This window comes from Zosterops lateralis, assembly GCF_965231275.1.
Source record: "Zosterops lateralis genome assembly, chromosome: 8".
Classification (NCBI taxonomy): Eukaryota; Metazoa; Chordata; class Aves; order Passeriformes; family Zosteropidae; genus Zosterops; species Zosterops lateralis.
The window spans coordinates 22,781,940-22,795,392 of NC_139768.1; the positions used below are offsets into that span (position 1 = coordinate 22,781,940).

The window sequence follows — 13,453 nt, forward strand, 5'->3', positions numbered from 1 at the left end:
TTTCAGCCCGGAAAACAGAAGGTTCCACAAAGCCCTAACTGCGCCTTTGAAGGGGGCATGTAAGAAGGATGAGAACAGATTTTTTGGCAGATTCTGTTGTGATAGGAAAAGGGGTAATGGATTTCAACCGAAGGATGGTTGATTCAGATTAGATACAAGAGTTTTTTTAACAATGAGGGTGGGAAACACAGGCACAGATTGCCCAGAGAAAGGGTGGATGCCCTATCCCTGGAAACGTTCAAGCTCTGAGCAATGTGATCTAGCTGCATATACCCCTACTCATTGCAGCTGAGGGTTGGACTGGATGACCTTTAAGGTCCCCTTCAACCCAAACCATTCTGTGACGTGGTTTTTTCAGTCTGGAGCCAGTCAAGCATTGGAAGAGGCTTCCCAGAACAGCTGTGCAGCCCACAGGCTCAGAGATGTTCAAAACCAAATGTGGTTCTAAGTAACACAGGAAATTCACAGCCAGCAGTGAAGCGAGCTCCTGGGTCCCTTTAACAGCATTGATCCTGTGGGACAGAATGCAAGGACAGCAGGACCCCCTACTCCATATCCAGAACACACCATTACTGCCTGGCTGTTCTCCAGTTCCATCCTTTCTGTGACTGTATAAAGAACAAAAAATACAGTATTTTTTTATGCTTGGAAAACACTACTTCCCTGAAGGAGTCCTGTGACTCAACCAGCAATGACATGACATATCCAAAGACACAAAAATCAAGCCCTGAGAAGATGGGTCTGAGAGCAAGCTTTTCCCAAGAAAACTACTAGCCCTGCATAACCCAGAAGAGGGCAAGAAAATAACAGGAGGAGTATTACAACTTCAGCTTCTCAGGGAGAAACTAGCCCAGGTGTTCTCACCTTCTTCAGCTAGTACAGAACAGGTCTGAGAACAGAAAGGGGTTGCTCAGCAGCTGTTCTGCACAAACACAAGGTGCAGGACTCACTAAAAAGTCAAGACACTGCAGCAGCTAATTCCTTAAGTTGTTTATTTATCATTGAAGAAACACACAGCAGCAAGTTCTGTGTTGGCTTCAGTGTGACCAGATTGTTCCTCGTTGTTACTGCACCCCAGCTTTGAAGTCAACACAGCCATTACTACAAATCACTTTTTTGGAAAGGGAAAGAATTGACCCTGAAGACAAAGAATTGGGGGGAAAATTGAACAATTTCTCCAAAACCACACATTTTAAATATGACAATATTTATAAATCCTTGAAAGGCATGAATTATCCAGTAATGGAAAAAGCAGTTGTGATAGTGGCAACAGAAAGTACATAGCCATATGCTTACCAAAACACTGAAATTGTAAAAGCTGCAAGTTTGATTTGTACACTGCAGCAGTGTGTACATTACTGGAACAATGACTACAAAGTGGCCTCAGAGGCATTATGGATTCAAGTAAATCTACAGAAAATATCCCAGTGTAGCTAATTCACAATGTTTATTGTATTCAATTCGAATTTAAACAACTTACTGAATTTAGATAGTGATAAAATATCTCAGAAACTGTCTTCCCTCCAAGATACCTATGTAAAAGAGGGCTTTTTTTACTTTTTGGCTAATTATGCAAATTCTTTTAGCTCTGCTTTTTCAATAATTCCACTGTGTGAACAGAGGCGTTTTCAAATATATGTCCTGTGACAATAATACCCCATTCCAAACTAGGAAAGACTAAAAATAAAAAGGGCAGCCTGTTTTGGTGCGAGAGAAAAGCTGTACTGAAGACAGCTGTTGGGCTTGCATCTTTTTATTTTAGCAACAAATGACCCATGAAATAAGCATCATTTGAAATTTCCAAAAACCGGCATTCAATTTCCAACCTTCTGCTGTGAGTTTTGTGCATGATCAATCTATATGAGTAAGTAATTCATGCTTTCATGTTACCTCAAAACATCGGTTAAAGAATTCCAAATTCAGAATGTTTATAAGCACAAATATAATCTGTGGATTCGATCAAATCAAAGCTAAAACATCGGTTAAACTCTGTGATTCCCACTTAACGTCGTACAGTGGTCCAGCCTTCTTCATCTGTCTCGTTTTTAGCGCGGCGGACGGGCTCACGCTCCTTCTCTGTTTTCCAGGATCCTTTCTCCTTCTCCCCGTCCCTTTCCCGCTCTTTGGATGCTGCTGGGGGAGCAGAAGCTGGAGGGGCAGCGGGAGCAGGGGCCGACCGCCGCACCGGTTCCCGTTCCTCCCCGCGCTCTTCCCTCCTGTCGTCAGCGCGTCGCCACGAGCTCGCTACGGCACAGGAAGAAATAACAACAACTCAGTCATGCTCCATGGAATCACAGAATGTGTAGGTTGGAAGAGACCATCAAGATCGAGTCCAACCCAGCCCTAACGCCTCAACTAGATCATGGCATCGACTGCCACATCCAGTCTTTTTTTAAACACATCCAGGGATGCTGACTGCACCACCTCCCCGGGCAGACTATTCCAGTACTTTATCACTCTTTCAGTGAAAAACTTCTTCCTAATATCCAACCTATATTTTCCCTTGACGCAGCCTGAGACTGTGTCTTCTCATTCTGTTAGTTGCTGCCTGGAGAAAGAGACCCCAGCAGCAGCCTGCAAGAGTTCAAACAAACAGCCCTGAGCCCAGCAGTGGGATTTACTGATCCTCAGCCCTGCCAACAGGGAATACAATGACAACAGCCAAATTCACACTTTAGTTTCATAGGGAAGTAACAGAACTACTCAGACCTCTTCTCAGGTTTGGGATTGTGGTGAACAAGCCCAATGTCATCTCTAAAACACAGTAACTGCAATAAGGATGTTCTACTGACGCACACAGGTTTATGGTATAAAAATATATTCTTATATTATCAGAATTAAAACCACAAAAGTGTCTCCTTAGAAATAACTGAACCCTGAAAACAGAAAAATGCTGACTTAAAGACATCTGTGGAAATGTTTAAGTGTTTGATGTTATTAAAAGACAAGAAATTGTTCTTCAGCCTACTGGAATCAGAGGTAAAATGGTACAGAATTACATGACTACACTGGTAACAGCATCCACCACCCTTCACTGTATGAAAAACTGTTCATCCATTTACACTAAAAAGGATGCCAAGAGTTCTCCACCAGCTGTGTGAACAAAGCTGTGGCAGATGCCAAGAAGTCAAATCCCAAAACCCCTTGATACATTAAAAAAAAATTCTCCACACTGAGAACACTCTGCCTTTCTGTCAGCAGCACTCCTGTGTTTGATCCCATGTTCTACTCCCAAGTGCAGGAACACCCACATTTAGGGCAGAGACAAAATGAGATTCTGAAGGTAAGAATGCCAGAATTGGATCATGTGGTGGCCCCTCCAGGCCAAATGATTTGCTGTTACTGTATTTTTAGAACACAGCAAAGGATTAATAAATATACAAAATTAGTACAGGTCTGTCATCAAAATTAATACCATTAATAGTGTGAAACCCTCATTCAGAAATATTTCTGTCACATTTTAATGGGTTTAAGGAAAGGGCCAGAAATTACTTTCTGGGATGTCTGCCTTGATAATCTAAACACAAGGACTACATACACCCAGAACACAATCCCACGAGAAGTGCATACTTGAAATGTTAACCTCCTACTGTAGATGTGAAATGCTATGAAGATTTAAAAGATACGAATAGTTAAGACTGCCCAAAGGCTTCTCAATTACACCAAAGGTGCTTTTTATTGTTTTGTATATGGAAAAGCAGTTTAAATACAGGCTGAAAATATAATCTATTCCCCTGTGAGCCCCTCCCAGCAGTGTGAGGAAGAGGGAGGCTCTGGGTTGGATGTGGGACTTTAGGGACACAGAAATGAACCTACGCTCTTCCCGCTCGGATCGGAGGGGTGGCCCTCGCCTGAGGGGCGGCTCCCTGTCATCACCACGTCGGTCTCGCATGTCCCTCATGTCACGGCCACCTCTGTCCCACTCCTCACGACGACCTGAGTCTCTCCAGCTGGAAGCTTCCTCAGCTGGCCCTCTCCTCCAGCCGCCGTCATCCCTGTGGCCATGCAAAACATAAACCCGAATGTTAATATTTTTACCTTTGCTATGGAAAGGAGCACTAGTAAATCACAACATGGATATTTACAGACCTAGTGGGTGTCTATTTAACATACTTCCAAAATTGGTTTTGTTTTTCCATAGTCTGGCATGGAACTCTCTTGATAATAGGTTAAAAAGAAAATTTAAAAACATTTTGGAATCTCTCCTGTAAACAGATAACATCATCCTAAAATTAACAAACCAAAAAGGCCCCCAAATGTCCCTATATTTATTTGTTGCCCTAAAGTGCTTAGTTTCATACAAAGCACTTTTGTATGTTCCCTTCACTCAGAAATTCCACATTATTTCTGTATCAGCAGGGCCCCTTTTTTTTTTTCAGCAGAAACATTCTAGAAGTACTTAAACAGAGAAGTCAGACCTGGGACGCCTGAAACGATCGTCTCGATCAAAATCTCTCTCCCTGTCAAATTCCCGCTCCTTCTCATTTTCATCCCGATCTTTGTCTCGATCCCATTCACGGTCTCCTGAAGGTCTGGAGTCTCGAGGAGGGCCCCAGCTGTCCTCACGAGCCTTCTCTCGTTCTCTCCAGCCCCCTGTAAGAAAGAAACACAGTCAAAGGAGTTTGTGACTGACCTATGACCTCTCTTATAGACAAAGAGCCCTTTACTTCTGTCACAGAAACTGGTTTTACAAGTTCTGACTCCTGAAGACCCAACTCAAGATGCTTGTAAGAAGTTTGAACATGGGAGGTCAAACAGAAAAAACACTGTGCAAGCTGCTAAATGTAAAACCAATAATGCACACCTCATGTCAGGGCTGCCTGGAATGGTCCAGCAGAGCTGGCTGCACCCTGCAGTTTTCAGCCACAAACCACAAGGGTCTGGTGCTAAACACGTGCAAGAAGAAGCAAAGGGTGTAGCTCAGACACCAAATTCCTTTGTGAAAATCCACAAGTGAGGAGATTTTAAGCAAGCAGATTTTTAAAGAACTTACTGGTTTTTTAAGAACTACTTTAAAATGTCACTTTTGTTACCATCCACTTAACACAGTGCACCCTGCAATACTTCTGAGTTATTTATGAATGGGAGTTCTTTATTATGTAGCCTGCTTTGACCTTAAATAGGAAAAGCTGGAGTGCAAATTTTGATATTTATAGTAAGTTTTCTAAAGGTCTGGATTACAGAATTAGTGTCTATGAAAGTTGACATGGTGTCTGCCAATACAGAAATGAAAAGAACCAGGAAATCAAAATCGTATCTAACATTCAAATGTCATCAACAGTTCTAGAAAGAATCAGAAACAGCTCCGTCCATGACACTTAAGAATAGAAATAAACAATACAAGAATAGGATAATTCAGATTTTAAGAGACCTCAGAGGGTCATCTAATCCAAGCTCTGCTCTAAGCAGGACTTTCAGGAAGGGTTAAAAACAAAAAGGGAATGTTAAAAACATTATCTCTGTAAACATAGAAAAGGCTTATCAAAACCAGACCCACTTGAATGAGGTATTGAAATCCTCCTTTAGAAAGAGATTAACTTCAGACACATGGAAGGGGTAGGGAAAGAGTCCAAGGTGTGCTAATCTAGTGAGAATACTCCCAGCAGAGCATTCAACTTGTGTATTTTGGTTTTGCACACAGGGAAGTGACCAGTGTTAAGTGCGTGACCATCATCTATCTTCCAGACAAGAAATTATTTTTTTTAATTGAACCAAATTAAAAGGTTTAATTATACTAAGTAGAGGAGTGTCCACATCAGCCAAATTAATCTAGATGTTTTCAGAGCTGATTCCTCCATCTCTGCCATCAAGTATGTTACATCCACTATCTATGAGGATAACATACACTGTGGAGGGAGGATTATTATATTACTGTATTACCTGGTTTACCAAATGGTCTCCAAGGACCTGGCCTTGAGTCTTCACCACCACGCCACGGGCCCCTGTCATCATCTCTTCTGGAGAGCCTGTCATCGTCTGCGTTCCGCCAGGGTCCCCTGTCGTCATCCCTCCGGGGCCCTCTGTCGTCATCCAGCCCTCGCCGGGGCCCTCTGTCATCATCCAGCCCTCGCCGGGGCCCTCTGTCATCATCTGCAGCCCTCCAGCTGCCCCTGTCATCATCCAGCCCACGCCTGGGGGGCCTGTCCTCATCCAGAGCCCGGCGGGGCGGCCGGTCGTCATCCAGCCCGCGCCGGGGTCCCCTGTCGTCGTCCGCCGCGCGCCAGCTGCCTCTGTCGTCGTCCAGCCCGCGCCGCGGGGGCCTGTCGTCATCCAGGGCACGTCTGGGTGGTCTGTCATCATCAAGGCCACGTCTGGGGGGCCTGTCATCATCCAGAGCACGTCTAGGGGGCCTGTCATCATCCAGGCCACGTCTGGGACCCCTGTCATCGTCTGCAGCTCGCCAGCTTCCTCTGTCATCATCCAAACCGCGCCGGGGCGGCCTGTCCTCATCCAAGCCACGTCTGGGGGGCCTGTCCTCTTCTCCTTCTCGCCTCGGAGGCCTGTCCTCATCCCCTTCCCGTCTAGGTGGCCTGTCCTCTGCTGATTCTGGAGGACGCTCCTTTTCATCTGCAGGACCACGCCGGGGCAGATCGTCCCCTCGCCGGGGCAGATCGTCCCCACGCCGGAAAGGCCTCTCATCGTCTCTTGGATCTCCTCGACGCCAGTCTCTGTAAAACCACAGGCAATGAGTGAAAAGGGGAAGGTGACATCCAGGAAAGCTTTACAGCAACAGCATCAAACCCCTCAGAGCCATTTCTGACTGCACCCACTTGGTGAGGAGCTCCAAACATGAGGTGTGCAGTTTCAAAATGCACCTTTAATGACCTTCATTGCTATGGGAAAGTGGTAGGGCTCTGTCCCTGCAGCTTCAGTAAAGACTGAGCATCATCATCTCCTTCAAAACTACAGTTTGGACAGTCCCTTCTTGGTTATCTGCTGCAACATCACTGAGAACGGGGTTGGCTTCTACATCAAGCCTAATTTGGCAAACTTGACCTTAGTCTGAAGGAATCAATATTAAAAAACTCCACAGCCATCAATTAAGTATCCCCCCTCTCCAAGTACCTGCCAACCCTACACACCATTAAATCTGCCATCTACAGGATTTTGCACATACGTTTAGATTATAAACCCTGTTTTTGTCACCAAATTAATTTTTTTACTTCAGGAAATTAATCTTCCTCAGCAATGAAAAGAAACAAGAAATGGAACATCACAGAAAAGTTGTGTCTCCTGCTTCTTGGCAGGAGAAGAGAAGCTGCACTGGGGTTGAATCTCATAGATTTTAAAAAAATAAAACCCAAACCAAAACTCAACAAAAAGAGCACCCCAGGGTTTAGAAATCCACTATACTACTAAAATGTAAACAAAACCCAAAAAACTAGCAACGACTTGCTACAAAACAGCAGATGTAGGACTTGAAGAAGTGAGAACAAAGAGACAACAGTTTGTGACAACTCAGTCTCAAGAATTTTGAGGAATTGCAAGCAGTGCATTTCCTGGTTTGGAAGAATAAGGGAGAATGCAATTATCATTGATCTGTGAGGTAAAAACCAAGACATGGAGATTGTTAATTTCCATTTAGACTCAAATTGGATAATCTTCCCCTTTAAAAAATCTGATTATTTTACCATAAAAGACATGTGGAAGAATGGTTATAATGTTTAACAGATGAACAAGTATTTAATTCATTCAGATACTGTCTCAGAGTCTTAGGATTTTTAAACCTAATTTTAAACTATTACTTTTAAACGACCTCTAATCAATCTCTAGAAAAGTTGAATGAGAAATGACTAAGACAAGCTGTATCACTCTATGTGGGAAAAAAAGAATAAATCCATTGAAGTATACAAATAAGTGCATTAAACACTTCACAAAATCACTGAATGGTTTGGGTTGGAAAGGACCTTGAAGATGATGTCATTCCACCCCCTGCCATGGGCAGGAACACTTTCCACTATCCCAGGTTGCTTCAAGCCCCATCCAACCTGGCCTGGAACATTTCCAGGGATGGGGCATCACAACTTATGCAATATATGAGTAGTGAAAGGCTTCACCCAGCAGTTTCATCCAATTGTTAGAATCTGCAGTTCATGAGAAAATGGATCACTAGCAGGAATGGCAACACAGCTTTTAAGGAAAGAAGTAATTCCATTTTGTTTATGTAGAGATCACATCCTTCTAAAACATTATAAGGAATTACTAGAGAGAGTCAATCAATTTGCCTCCACTGGATTCAGAGTAAGCAGTAATGGATTTAAATTGCTGTATTGGAAATTAGGGTTAGACATTTACAAAAATCTATCTACCTGCACGGCTAATTAAGCCATAAAACATACTGCCAATTGGAATCAGCAGGGTTTTCTCTCTCAGCATAGGCTTTTAAGAACAACTAGATGTGCACCATCAGAAATATTTTTAGCTACAGTCCATCCTGATGTGGAGCAGAAAAACAGACAAATGTTAAAAATCCTGTTTTCTGCAACTGTATAAACACTTTTCATTATTAGCGAACATATCCAAAATAGATGTAAACAAGTGTGGATTTCTTTTTCAAGTTTAAAGTACATTCATTATATTCTCCCTTCAGAAATTTATCCCTCCCTGTTCAACACAGTTCTTCAGAACTTTGTTTAATTCATGACATGTGTTTTCTGCTCTGTGACTTGCACAGTTACTGTCAGTTTTTTAAGTGAAAAATCTCAGAATTTCATCATCCAGGAACACTGCATTTGCCTGTCAACCTTCCCCATTCTTTTTTTATAGAACTGACACCAATGTTTGAGTGGGAGAGAAATTGTTAATTTAAAAAGGAATCCAGGGAAGCAAGTTTTTTATCACGCACAGAAGGTGTCTGCTTGCCTTCACGTATCTAAGCCAAATAAAATAGGAATTTTATCTAAGCATAGTTCCAAGATAAAACCTCTCTCTCATTCCAAGATCCTTACAAAGCAAATTTTAATAGAAGGTAACTTTCAGAGATGTGAAGGCATGAGATATTATTCCTCAGTTAGTGCAATTTTAGCAGTAGTAACAAAATGGGAGCCTGCATCCTTTGACCCCAGTCTCACTGGGGCTCAGTAACCCCTGATTACCTCTCCACTGGTGCTCGGCGCCATTCAGATTCCGGCTCACCACCTCTTCTCCAGGAGCTTTCGGACTCCCTGTCACCCCAACGAGATTCCTGTGTGTCAGAAGAAATTAGGAACATTCTCTTTGAATACTTTAAAACAAAGATTTTCAACATAAAATCTACCCTTGAGCATGTTATGTCATTAAAAACTTACTGGTCACACTGCAGAACACTGAACTATCAGGAGTTTGAGTAACTCAAGTATGATTTTAACTGACTTTATTGTTTCTGCTGCAGTTCAAACAAAAACATGGTTCCCTTTGTGCCACATGCTTTACCAGCAGGGTAGGATTGTATGCAAATACACTAAAAGGCTTATGGAAAGCGTATGAACAATTGAACAACAGCTGCAGTCAGCCACAGCCACCTGTTGACACAAAGAGATGTTCTAATAGTTTCACTTTTCCTGAGCCTTTATGACAACAGGAATGAATTTAAGTAATTATTTACTTTCGTGCTTTCTGATCCCATCAGAAAATGTAACTGAATACACTGAAAGCTCTCTGTGGGAAGGACAGTTTTGTTCCCAATACCTCAGTACACAGAAGAGGTGAGATATTAGTGAGTCACACAGGTTGCAGGGCAGAGCAATAATCAACCTGTATTTTTAAAAAATAAAGATAAAATGTCTCTTTCCAATGCCAGACAAACCATTTAAACAGACTTTTATGCCTTACCTCCACCACAAGAAACCAGTTAGCTAAACCATCCAAAATACAATTCCACATAATCACACAACCTCTTTATAAGAAGGGTATTCCAGTTTTAAACCCCACTTTGAAAAGTGCTTTTATTTGTCAATATGGATTAACCAAGATCTTGCATATCCACTACTCCATCTCCTTAAATGCTTTTGAAATTACCCCAAATAACAATGGTGAGCAAAGAATCCCAAAACTGCAAATGGAATTTCTGCAGTGGTACAGGTATCTCTCTCAGAACCTGAGCCAGCTTTTCCATATAATCAAGTGCTCACAGACAGGAAACCTCTTACGTGAAAAATACCCATCATGATTATTTACTTGGCAGACTATCAAAACAATTTATACAAGCTGATAACTTATCTTCATGGTGTTACTCAATGAAATATGTATTAAACAAAGAGAAAGGCTGTGGGGGATGAAATTTAAAACTACTTCTCTTGAATGGTAAGTTCTGAAAAACTGGGAGTGTAGAAGGCATATGGTACTTTGTTACATTCTTTTAAACTATAAAACATTTCCAAGAAATTTTTGGTTTGCTTCCTGTTGGATTGGGATAACAAATTCCCTCAATCTAAGTTTTATTTCTAAACAGAAACTTGAATACACCTCTTGGTTTTATGTTATTGCATATTTCTTATAAAAAATAAAACTATGCTTCTATGTTTAATCTGGGGGAGACTTTCCTCAATATCTACTTGAATTCCTGACTTCCGCAGGAGTCACTGCACTTGCTTCTGATAGTTTACTTTCTTTTTATATTAAAGAGAATTTTGTCCAATATTCATTTTAGTCTTCATTCATGATTTAAACAGCTTGGAAATCGTATTCTACTCTATTGCTAAACTAGAGATTCCAGATCCTGACAGTGAGCTGAAACTAAGTGACAGTAATTTAACTATTAAATTATTACATTATACCTTAATAAATAAATAAATAAACCTATGACTTTGCAATGCCAACACCTTCTTTCAAATAACCTACAGAAGAGTGAGCAGTCAGAAAGAAACAAGCCTGCAGGTATTACCCACCTTCCTAGAGAATGGGTCATCCAGACCTCTCCTCTCTTCCTCTCGGCGGCGCTCTCTTTCCTCTATCTCCATTTCTCTCTGACGTTTTTTCTTCTCCAGCTCTTCCAGTTTCTTGACTCGCTCCTGGTACTCCCGCTGCTCCTGCTCGCGCTTCTCGCGCTCGATGCGCTCCTTCTCCTCGCGCTCTGCAAGTTGGGAACACACAGACAACTCATTACCAACACAAACTCCATCACTGTGCTCTATCCACAGAAAGGTTACACAATACAATCCCCCTCTTTGGACACCATAAAGAAATTAACACCTTAAAATACAAACATTTCATATGATGTGTTTAGTAACTACAGAATCTGTACTCTGCAAGTCTCCTAACTCAAAAGCAGTAGGAAAAGGACCCCTGATACATCCATTAATGAGACATCTTGAACAGTAAGCAAGAAAAAAAGAAGTTACAATACCCGTACACTGAATTAATGTACAGACCACAGCTGTAGCAACTAAAGTATCAGTAACTACCTCAAACATGGTAGAAGATCCCTTCCTTAGAAAAGGTCAAACAAAAAAATCAGCTAACAGTGTCAGATATTTGATATTCATGACTGTTTCAGTTTTTGTTTGTTTTTTAAATACTCCATTATGATGAACTCTGATACATAAAATCTTCATCCTCCAATTGACAAAAATTCATCCTGCAGTTTGCCTCTTCTCCTCTAAAGCCCTGAAATAGGCTATTAAGGCTATCAGACAAACAATTCACAAAGAAAGGTGTGTGAGCCATTTACAAATTTGGAGTTCTTGATCTGACACCAATATTCCCCTCTTTTCTCTTTAAGATGGGTACAAACAAGTGACCAGAACTCCAACTATAGACTAAGACTCATTTTTTCATTAGCCTCCCTTACTTCATCTCCTCCTTCAGTCATGTCTAGGAGCTACAAAGCTTCTCCTTCCTGTCTATGCTGCACAGATAAGCAAGGAAGGTGCGACAACTGAAGTTGAAAAGACTCCCTCATGAGACAGGAAAATCAGATATTAGCTGTGTTAGAAAATGGAAAGGCTCAAGGATGCAAAGGATGAAACAGTGACATTCTCAATCACACCTTTAAGCAGCTGCTCTTCCCGTAGCCTTTGCTCCTCCTCCTCCTTCTCCCTGTAGTAAGTGATGCGTCTCTCCTCCTTGCGCTGCTTCTTGCGCTCCTCCAGACGGTTCCGCCTCTCCTCTGCCAACCGCTCCTGGAACTGTTTCAGCTTATCCTGAAATACCAACAGTGCACCTCAGAACACCACAGCTGGAATGTCTAAGAGCTGGGCATTTAACATAAACTGCTAAATAAAGCTATACAGAAACACAAACAAGCTGCAACACATTCATTTTGCTCCACTGAAAAATGACCTGTTCACCATTTCAGTCTCTTCTGCAATTAATTTTGTGTTAGACAATACCCTCCAATGTAGAACAAAGACAATCAAATCATCATGCACATTATTAGTCCTTTATCTACTTTCTCAGAAAAGGAATTGCCTAGATAATAATTTATCTGTACCTAAAACATGTTAGCCAAAATCATCCCTATTATTGCAAAGAATCATACGCAGTTACTAATTTATATTAACATAACACCTCTTCTGCTTTTTTTTTTTTTTTGTAAAGCCAGTTTTTATTGCAACATAGCCAAATACTCAAAGCTATAAACAGGCAGACACAGCTGCCTGCCTTTCTGACACCCAGTGATCCCTTACTAAGAGCTGAACTGAAATAAACAATTTATCCCTCTTTTATTTTCCATGTAAGTTATTCCAGAAACTTCCAAAACTTCAAAAATTTTAAGTGATAGTACCTAGGAATGGGTGCAAGAAATTTAATTTAAAAGTCAAAGCAGAAAATAAGCAATTCCACAGTTCTGAACCATTTAAAATACTAATTTGTTTCTAGTTTCATGAAGAATCACTGGGTCAGTTTTAGTTCCTCACTTTAGAGGTGTACTTTGACAGCAATGCCACATCTCATGTACCTCATAAACTGTTCGTCGTGATGCTTTGAGCCTGGCTTCAAATAAATCTCTATCCTCCAACATCCTGGAGAGTCTGCTCTTGTGCTCAAGGGCCTTCTCACGCTCCAGCTGCAGGGTGGTGATCTGAAAACAGAAAATATACAAAGTATAACTTTACTATACATTTGGATTCAATAGACGCCAGCCACTAGAAGGAGAAATTTTCTCTTCTCCTTTCAGAGCAAAGGCAGAAGAAATTGTTGTCTACTAGAACAGTGAAATCATAAAGTTAACATTTCAATCTTTTTTTTCGGAAAGAGCTGGGGAAAAAAAAAAACAAACAGTGCAAAACCCACTATTTTTCATGCATTGCTAATGCACTTTATCAACTGAACAAAAAATTCTTACCCTTTCTTCTTCCTGTTGCTCCCACAGCTCCATATCATGCACTCTTTGTTCCTCATAGGCAGTCTTTATTAAAGGAATTTCTTCCAAGCGCTTTGCTCTTTCAAAGTAGTCAATCTGAGTAAAGATAGCACACCTTTAGTGTGGCATAATGCACACATAAACCCCTGATTTCTGTAGACTTCTCCAATA

At 41.4% G+C, this 13,453-nt stretch overlaps 1 protein-coding gene across 2 annotated transcripts in view; it reads right to left on the reverse strand.

Moving 5' to 3' along the window:
• Positions 1-975: 975 nt before the first annotated feature.
• Positions 976-13,453, reverse strand: part of EIF3A (eukaryotic translation initiation factor 3 subunit A) — a 28,965-nt gene continuing 16,487 nt past the window's right edge. The window contains exons 14-23 of one of the 2 annotated variants that reach the window (XM_083866875.1): positions 13,265-13,378; positions 12,878-13,000; positions 11,966-12,119; positions 10,866-11,050; positions 9,096-9,184; positions 6,351-6,668; positions 5,881-6,320; positions 4,419-4,593; positions 3,817-3,995; positions 976-2,244 (exon numbers count right to left, since the gene is read on the reverse strand). In XM_083866875.1, coding sequence (XP_083723001.1) covers positions 2,003-2,244; positions 3,817-3,995; positions 4,419-4,593; positions 5,881-6,320; positions 6,351-6,668; positions 9,096-9,184; positions 10,866-11,050; positions 11,966-12,119; positions 12,878-13,000; positions 13,265-13,378 — 2,019 coding nt within the window. In that variant the 3' untranslated portion in view covers positions 976-2,002. Of the gene's footprint in view, positions 2,245-3,816; positions 3,996-4,418; positions 4,594-5,880; positions 6,669-9,095; positions 9,185-10,865; positions 11,051-11,965; positions 12,120-12,877; positions 13,001-13,264; positions 13,379-13,453 lie in introns of both variants that reach the window. The other variant, XM_083866874.1, reaches the window with a different exon arrangement.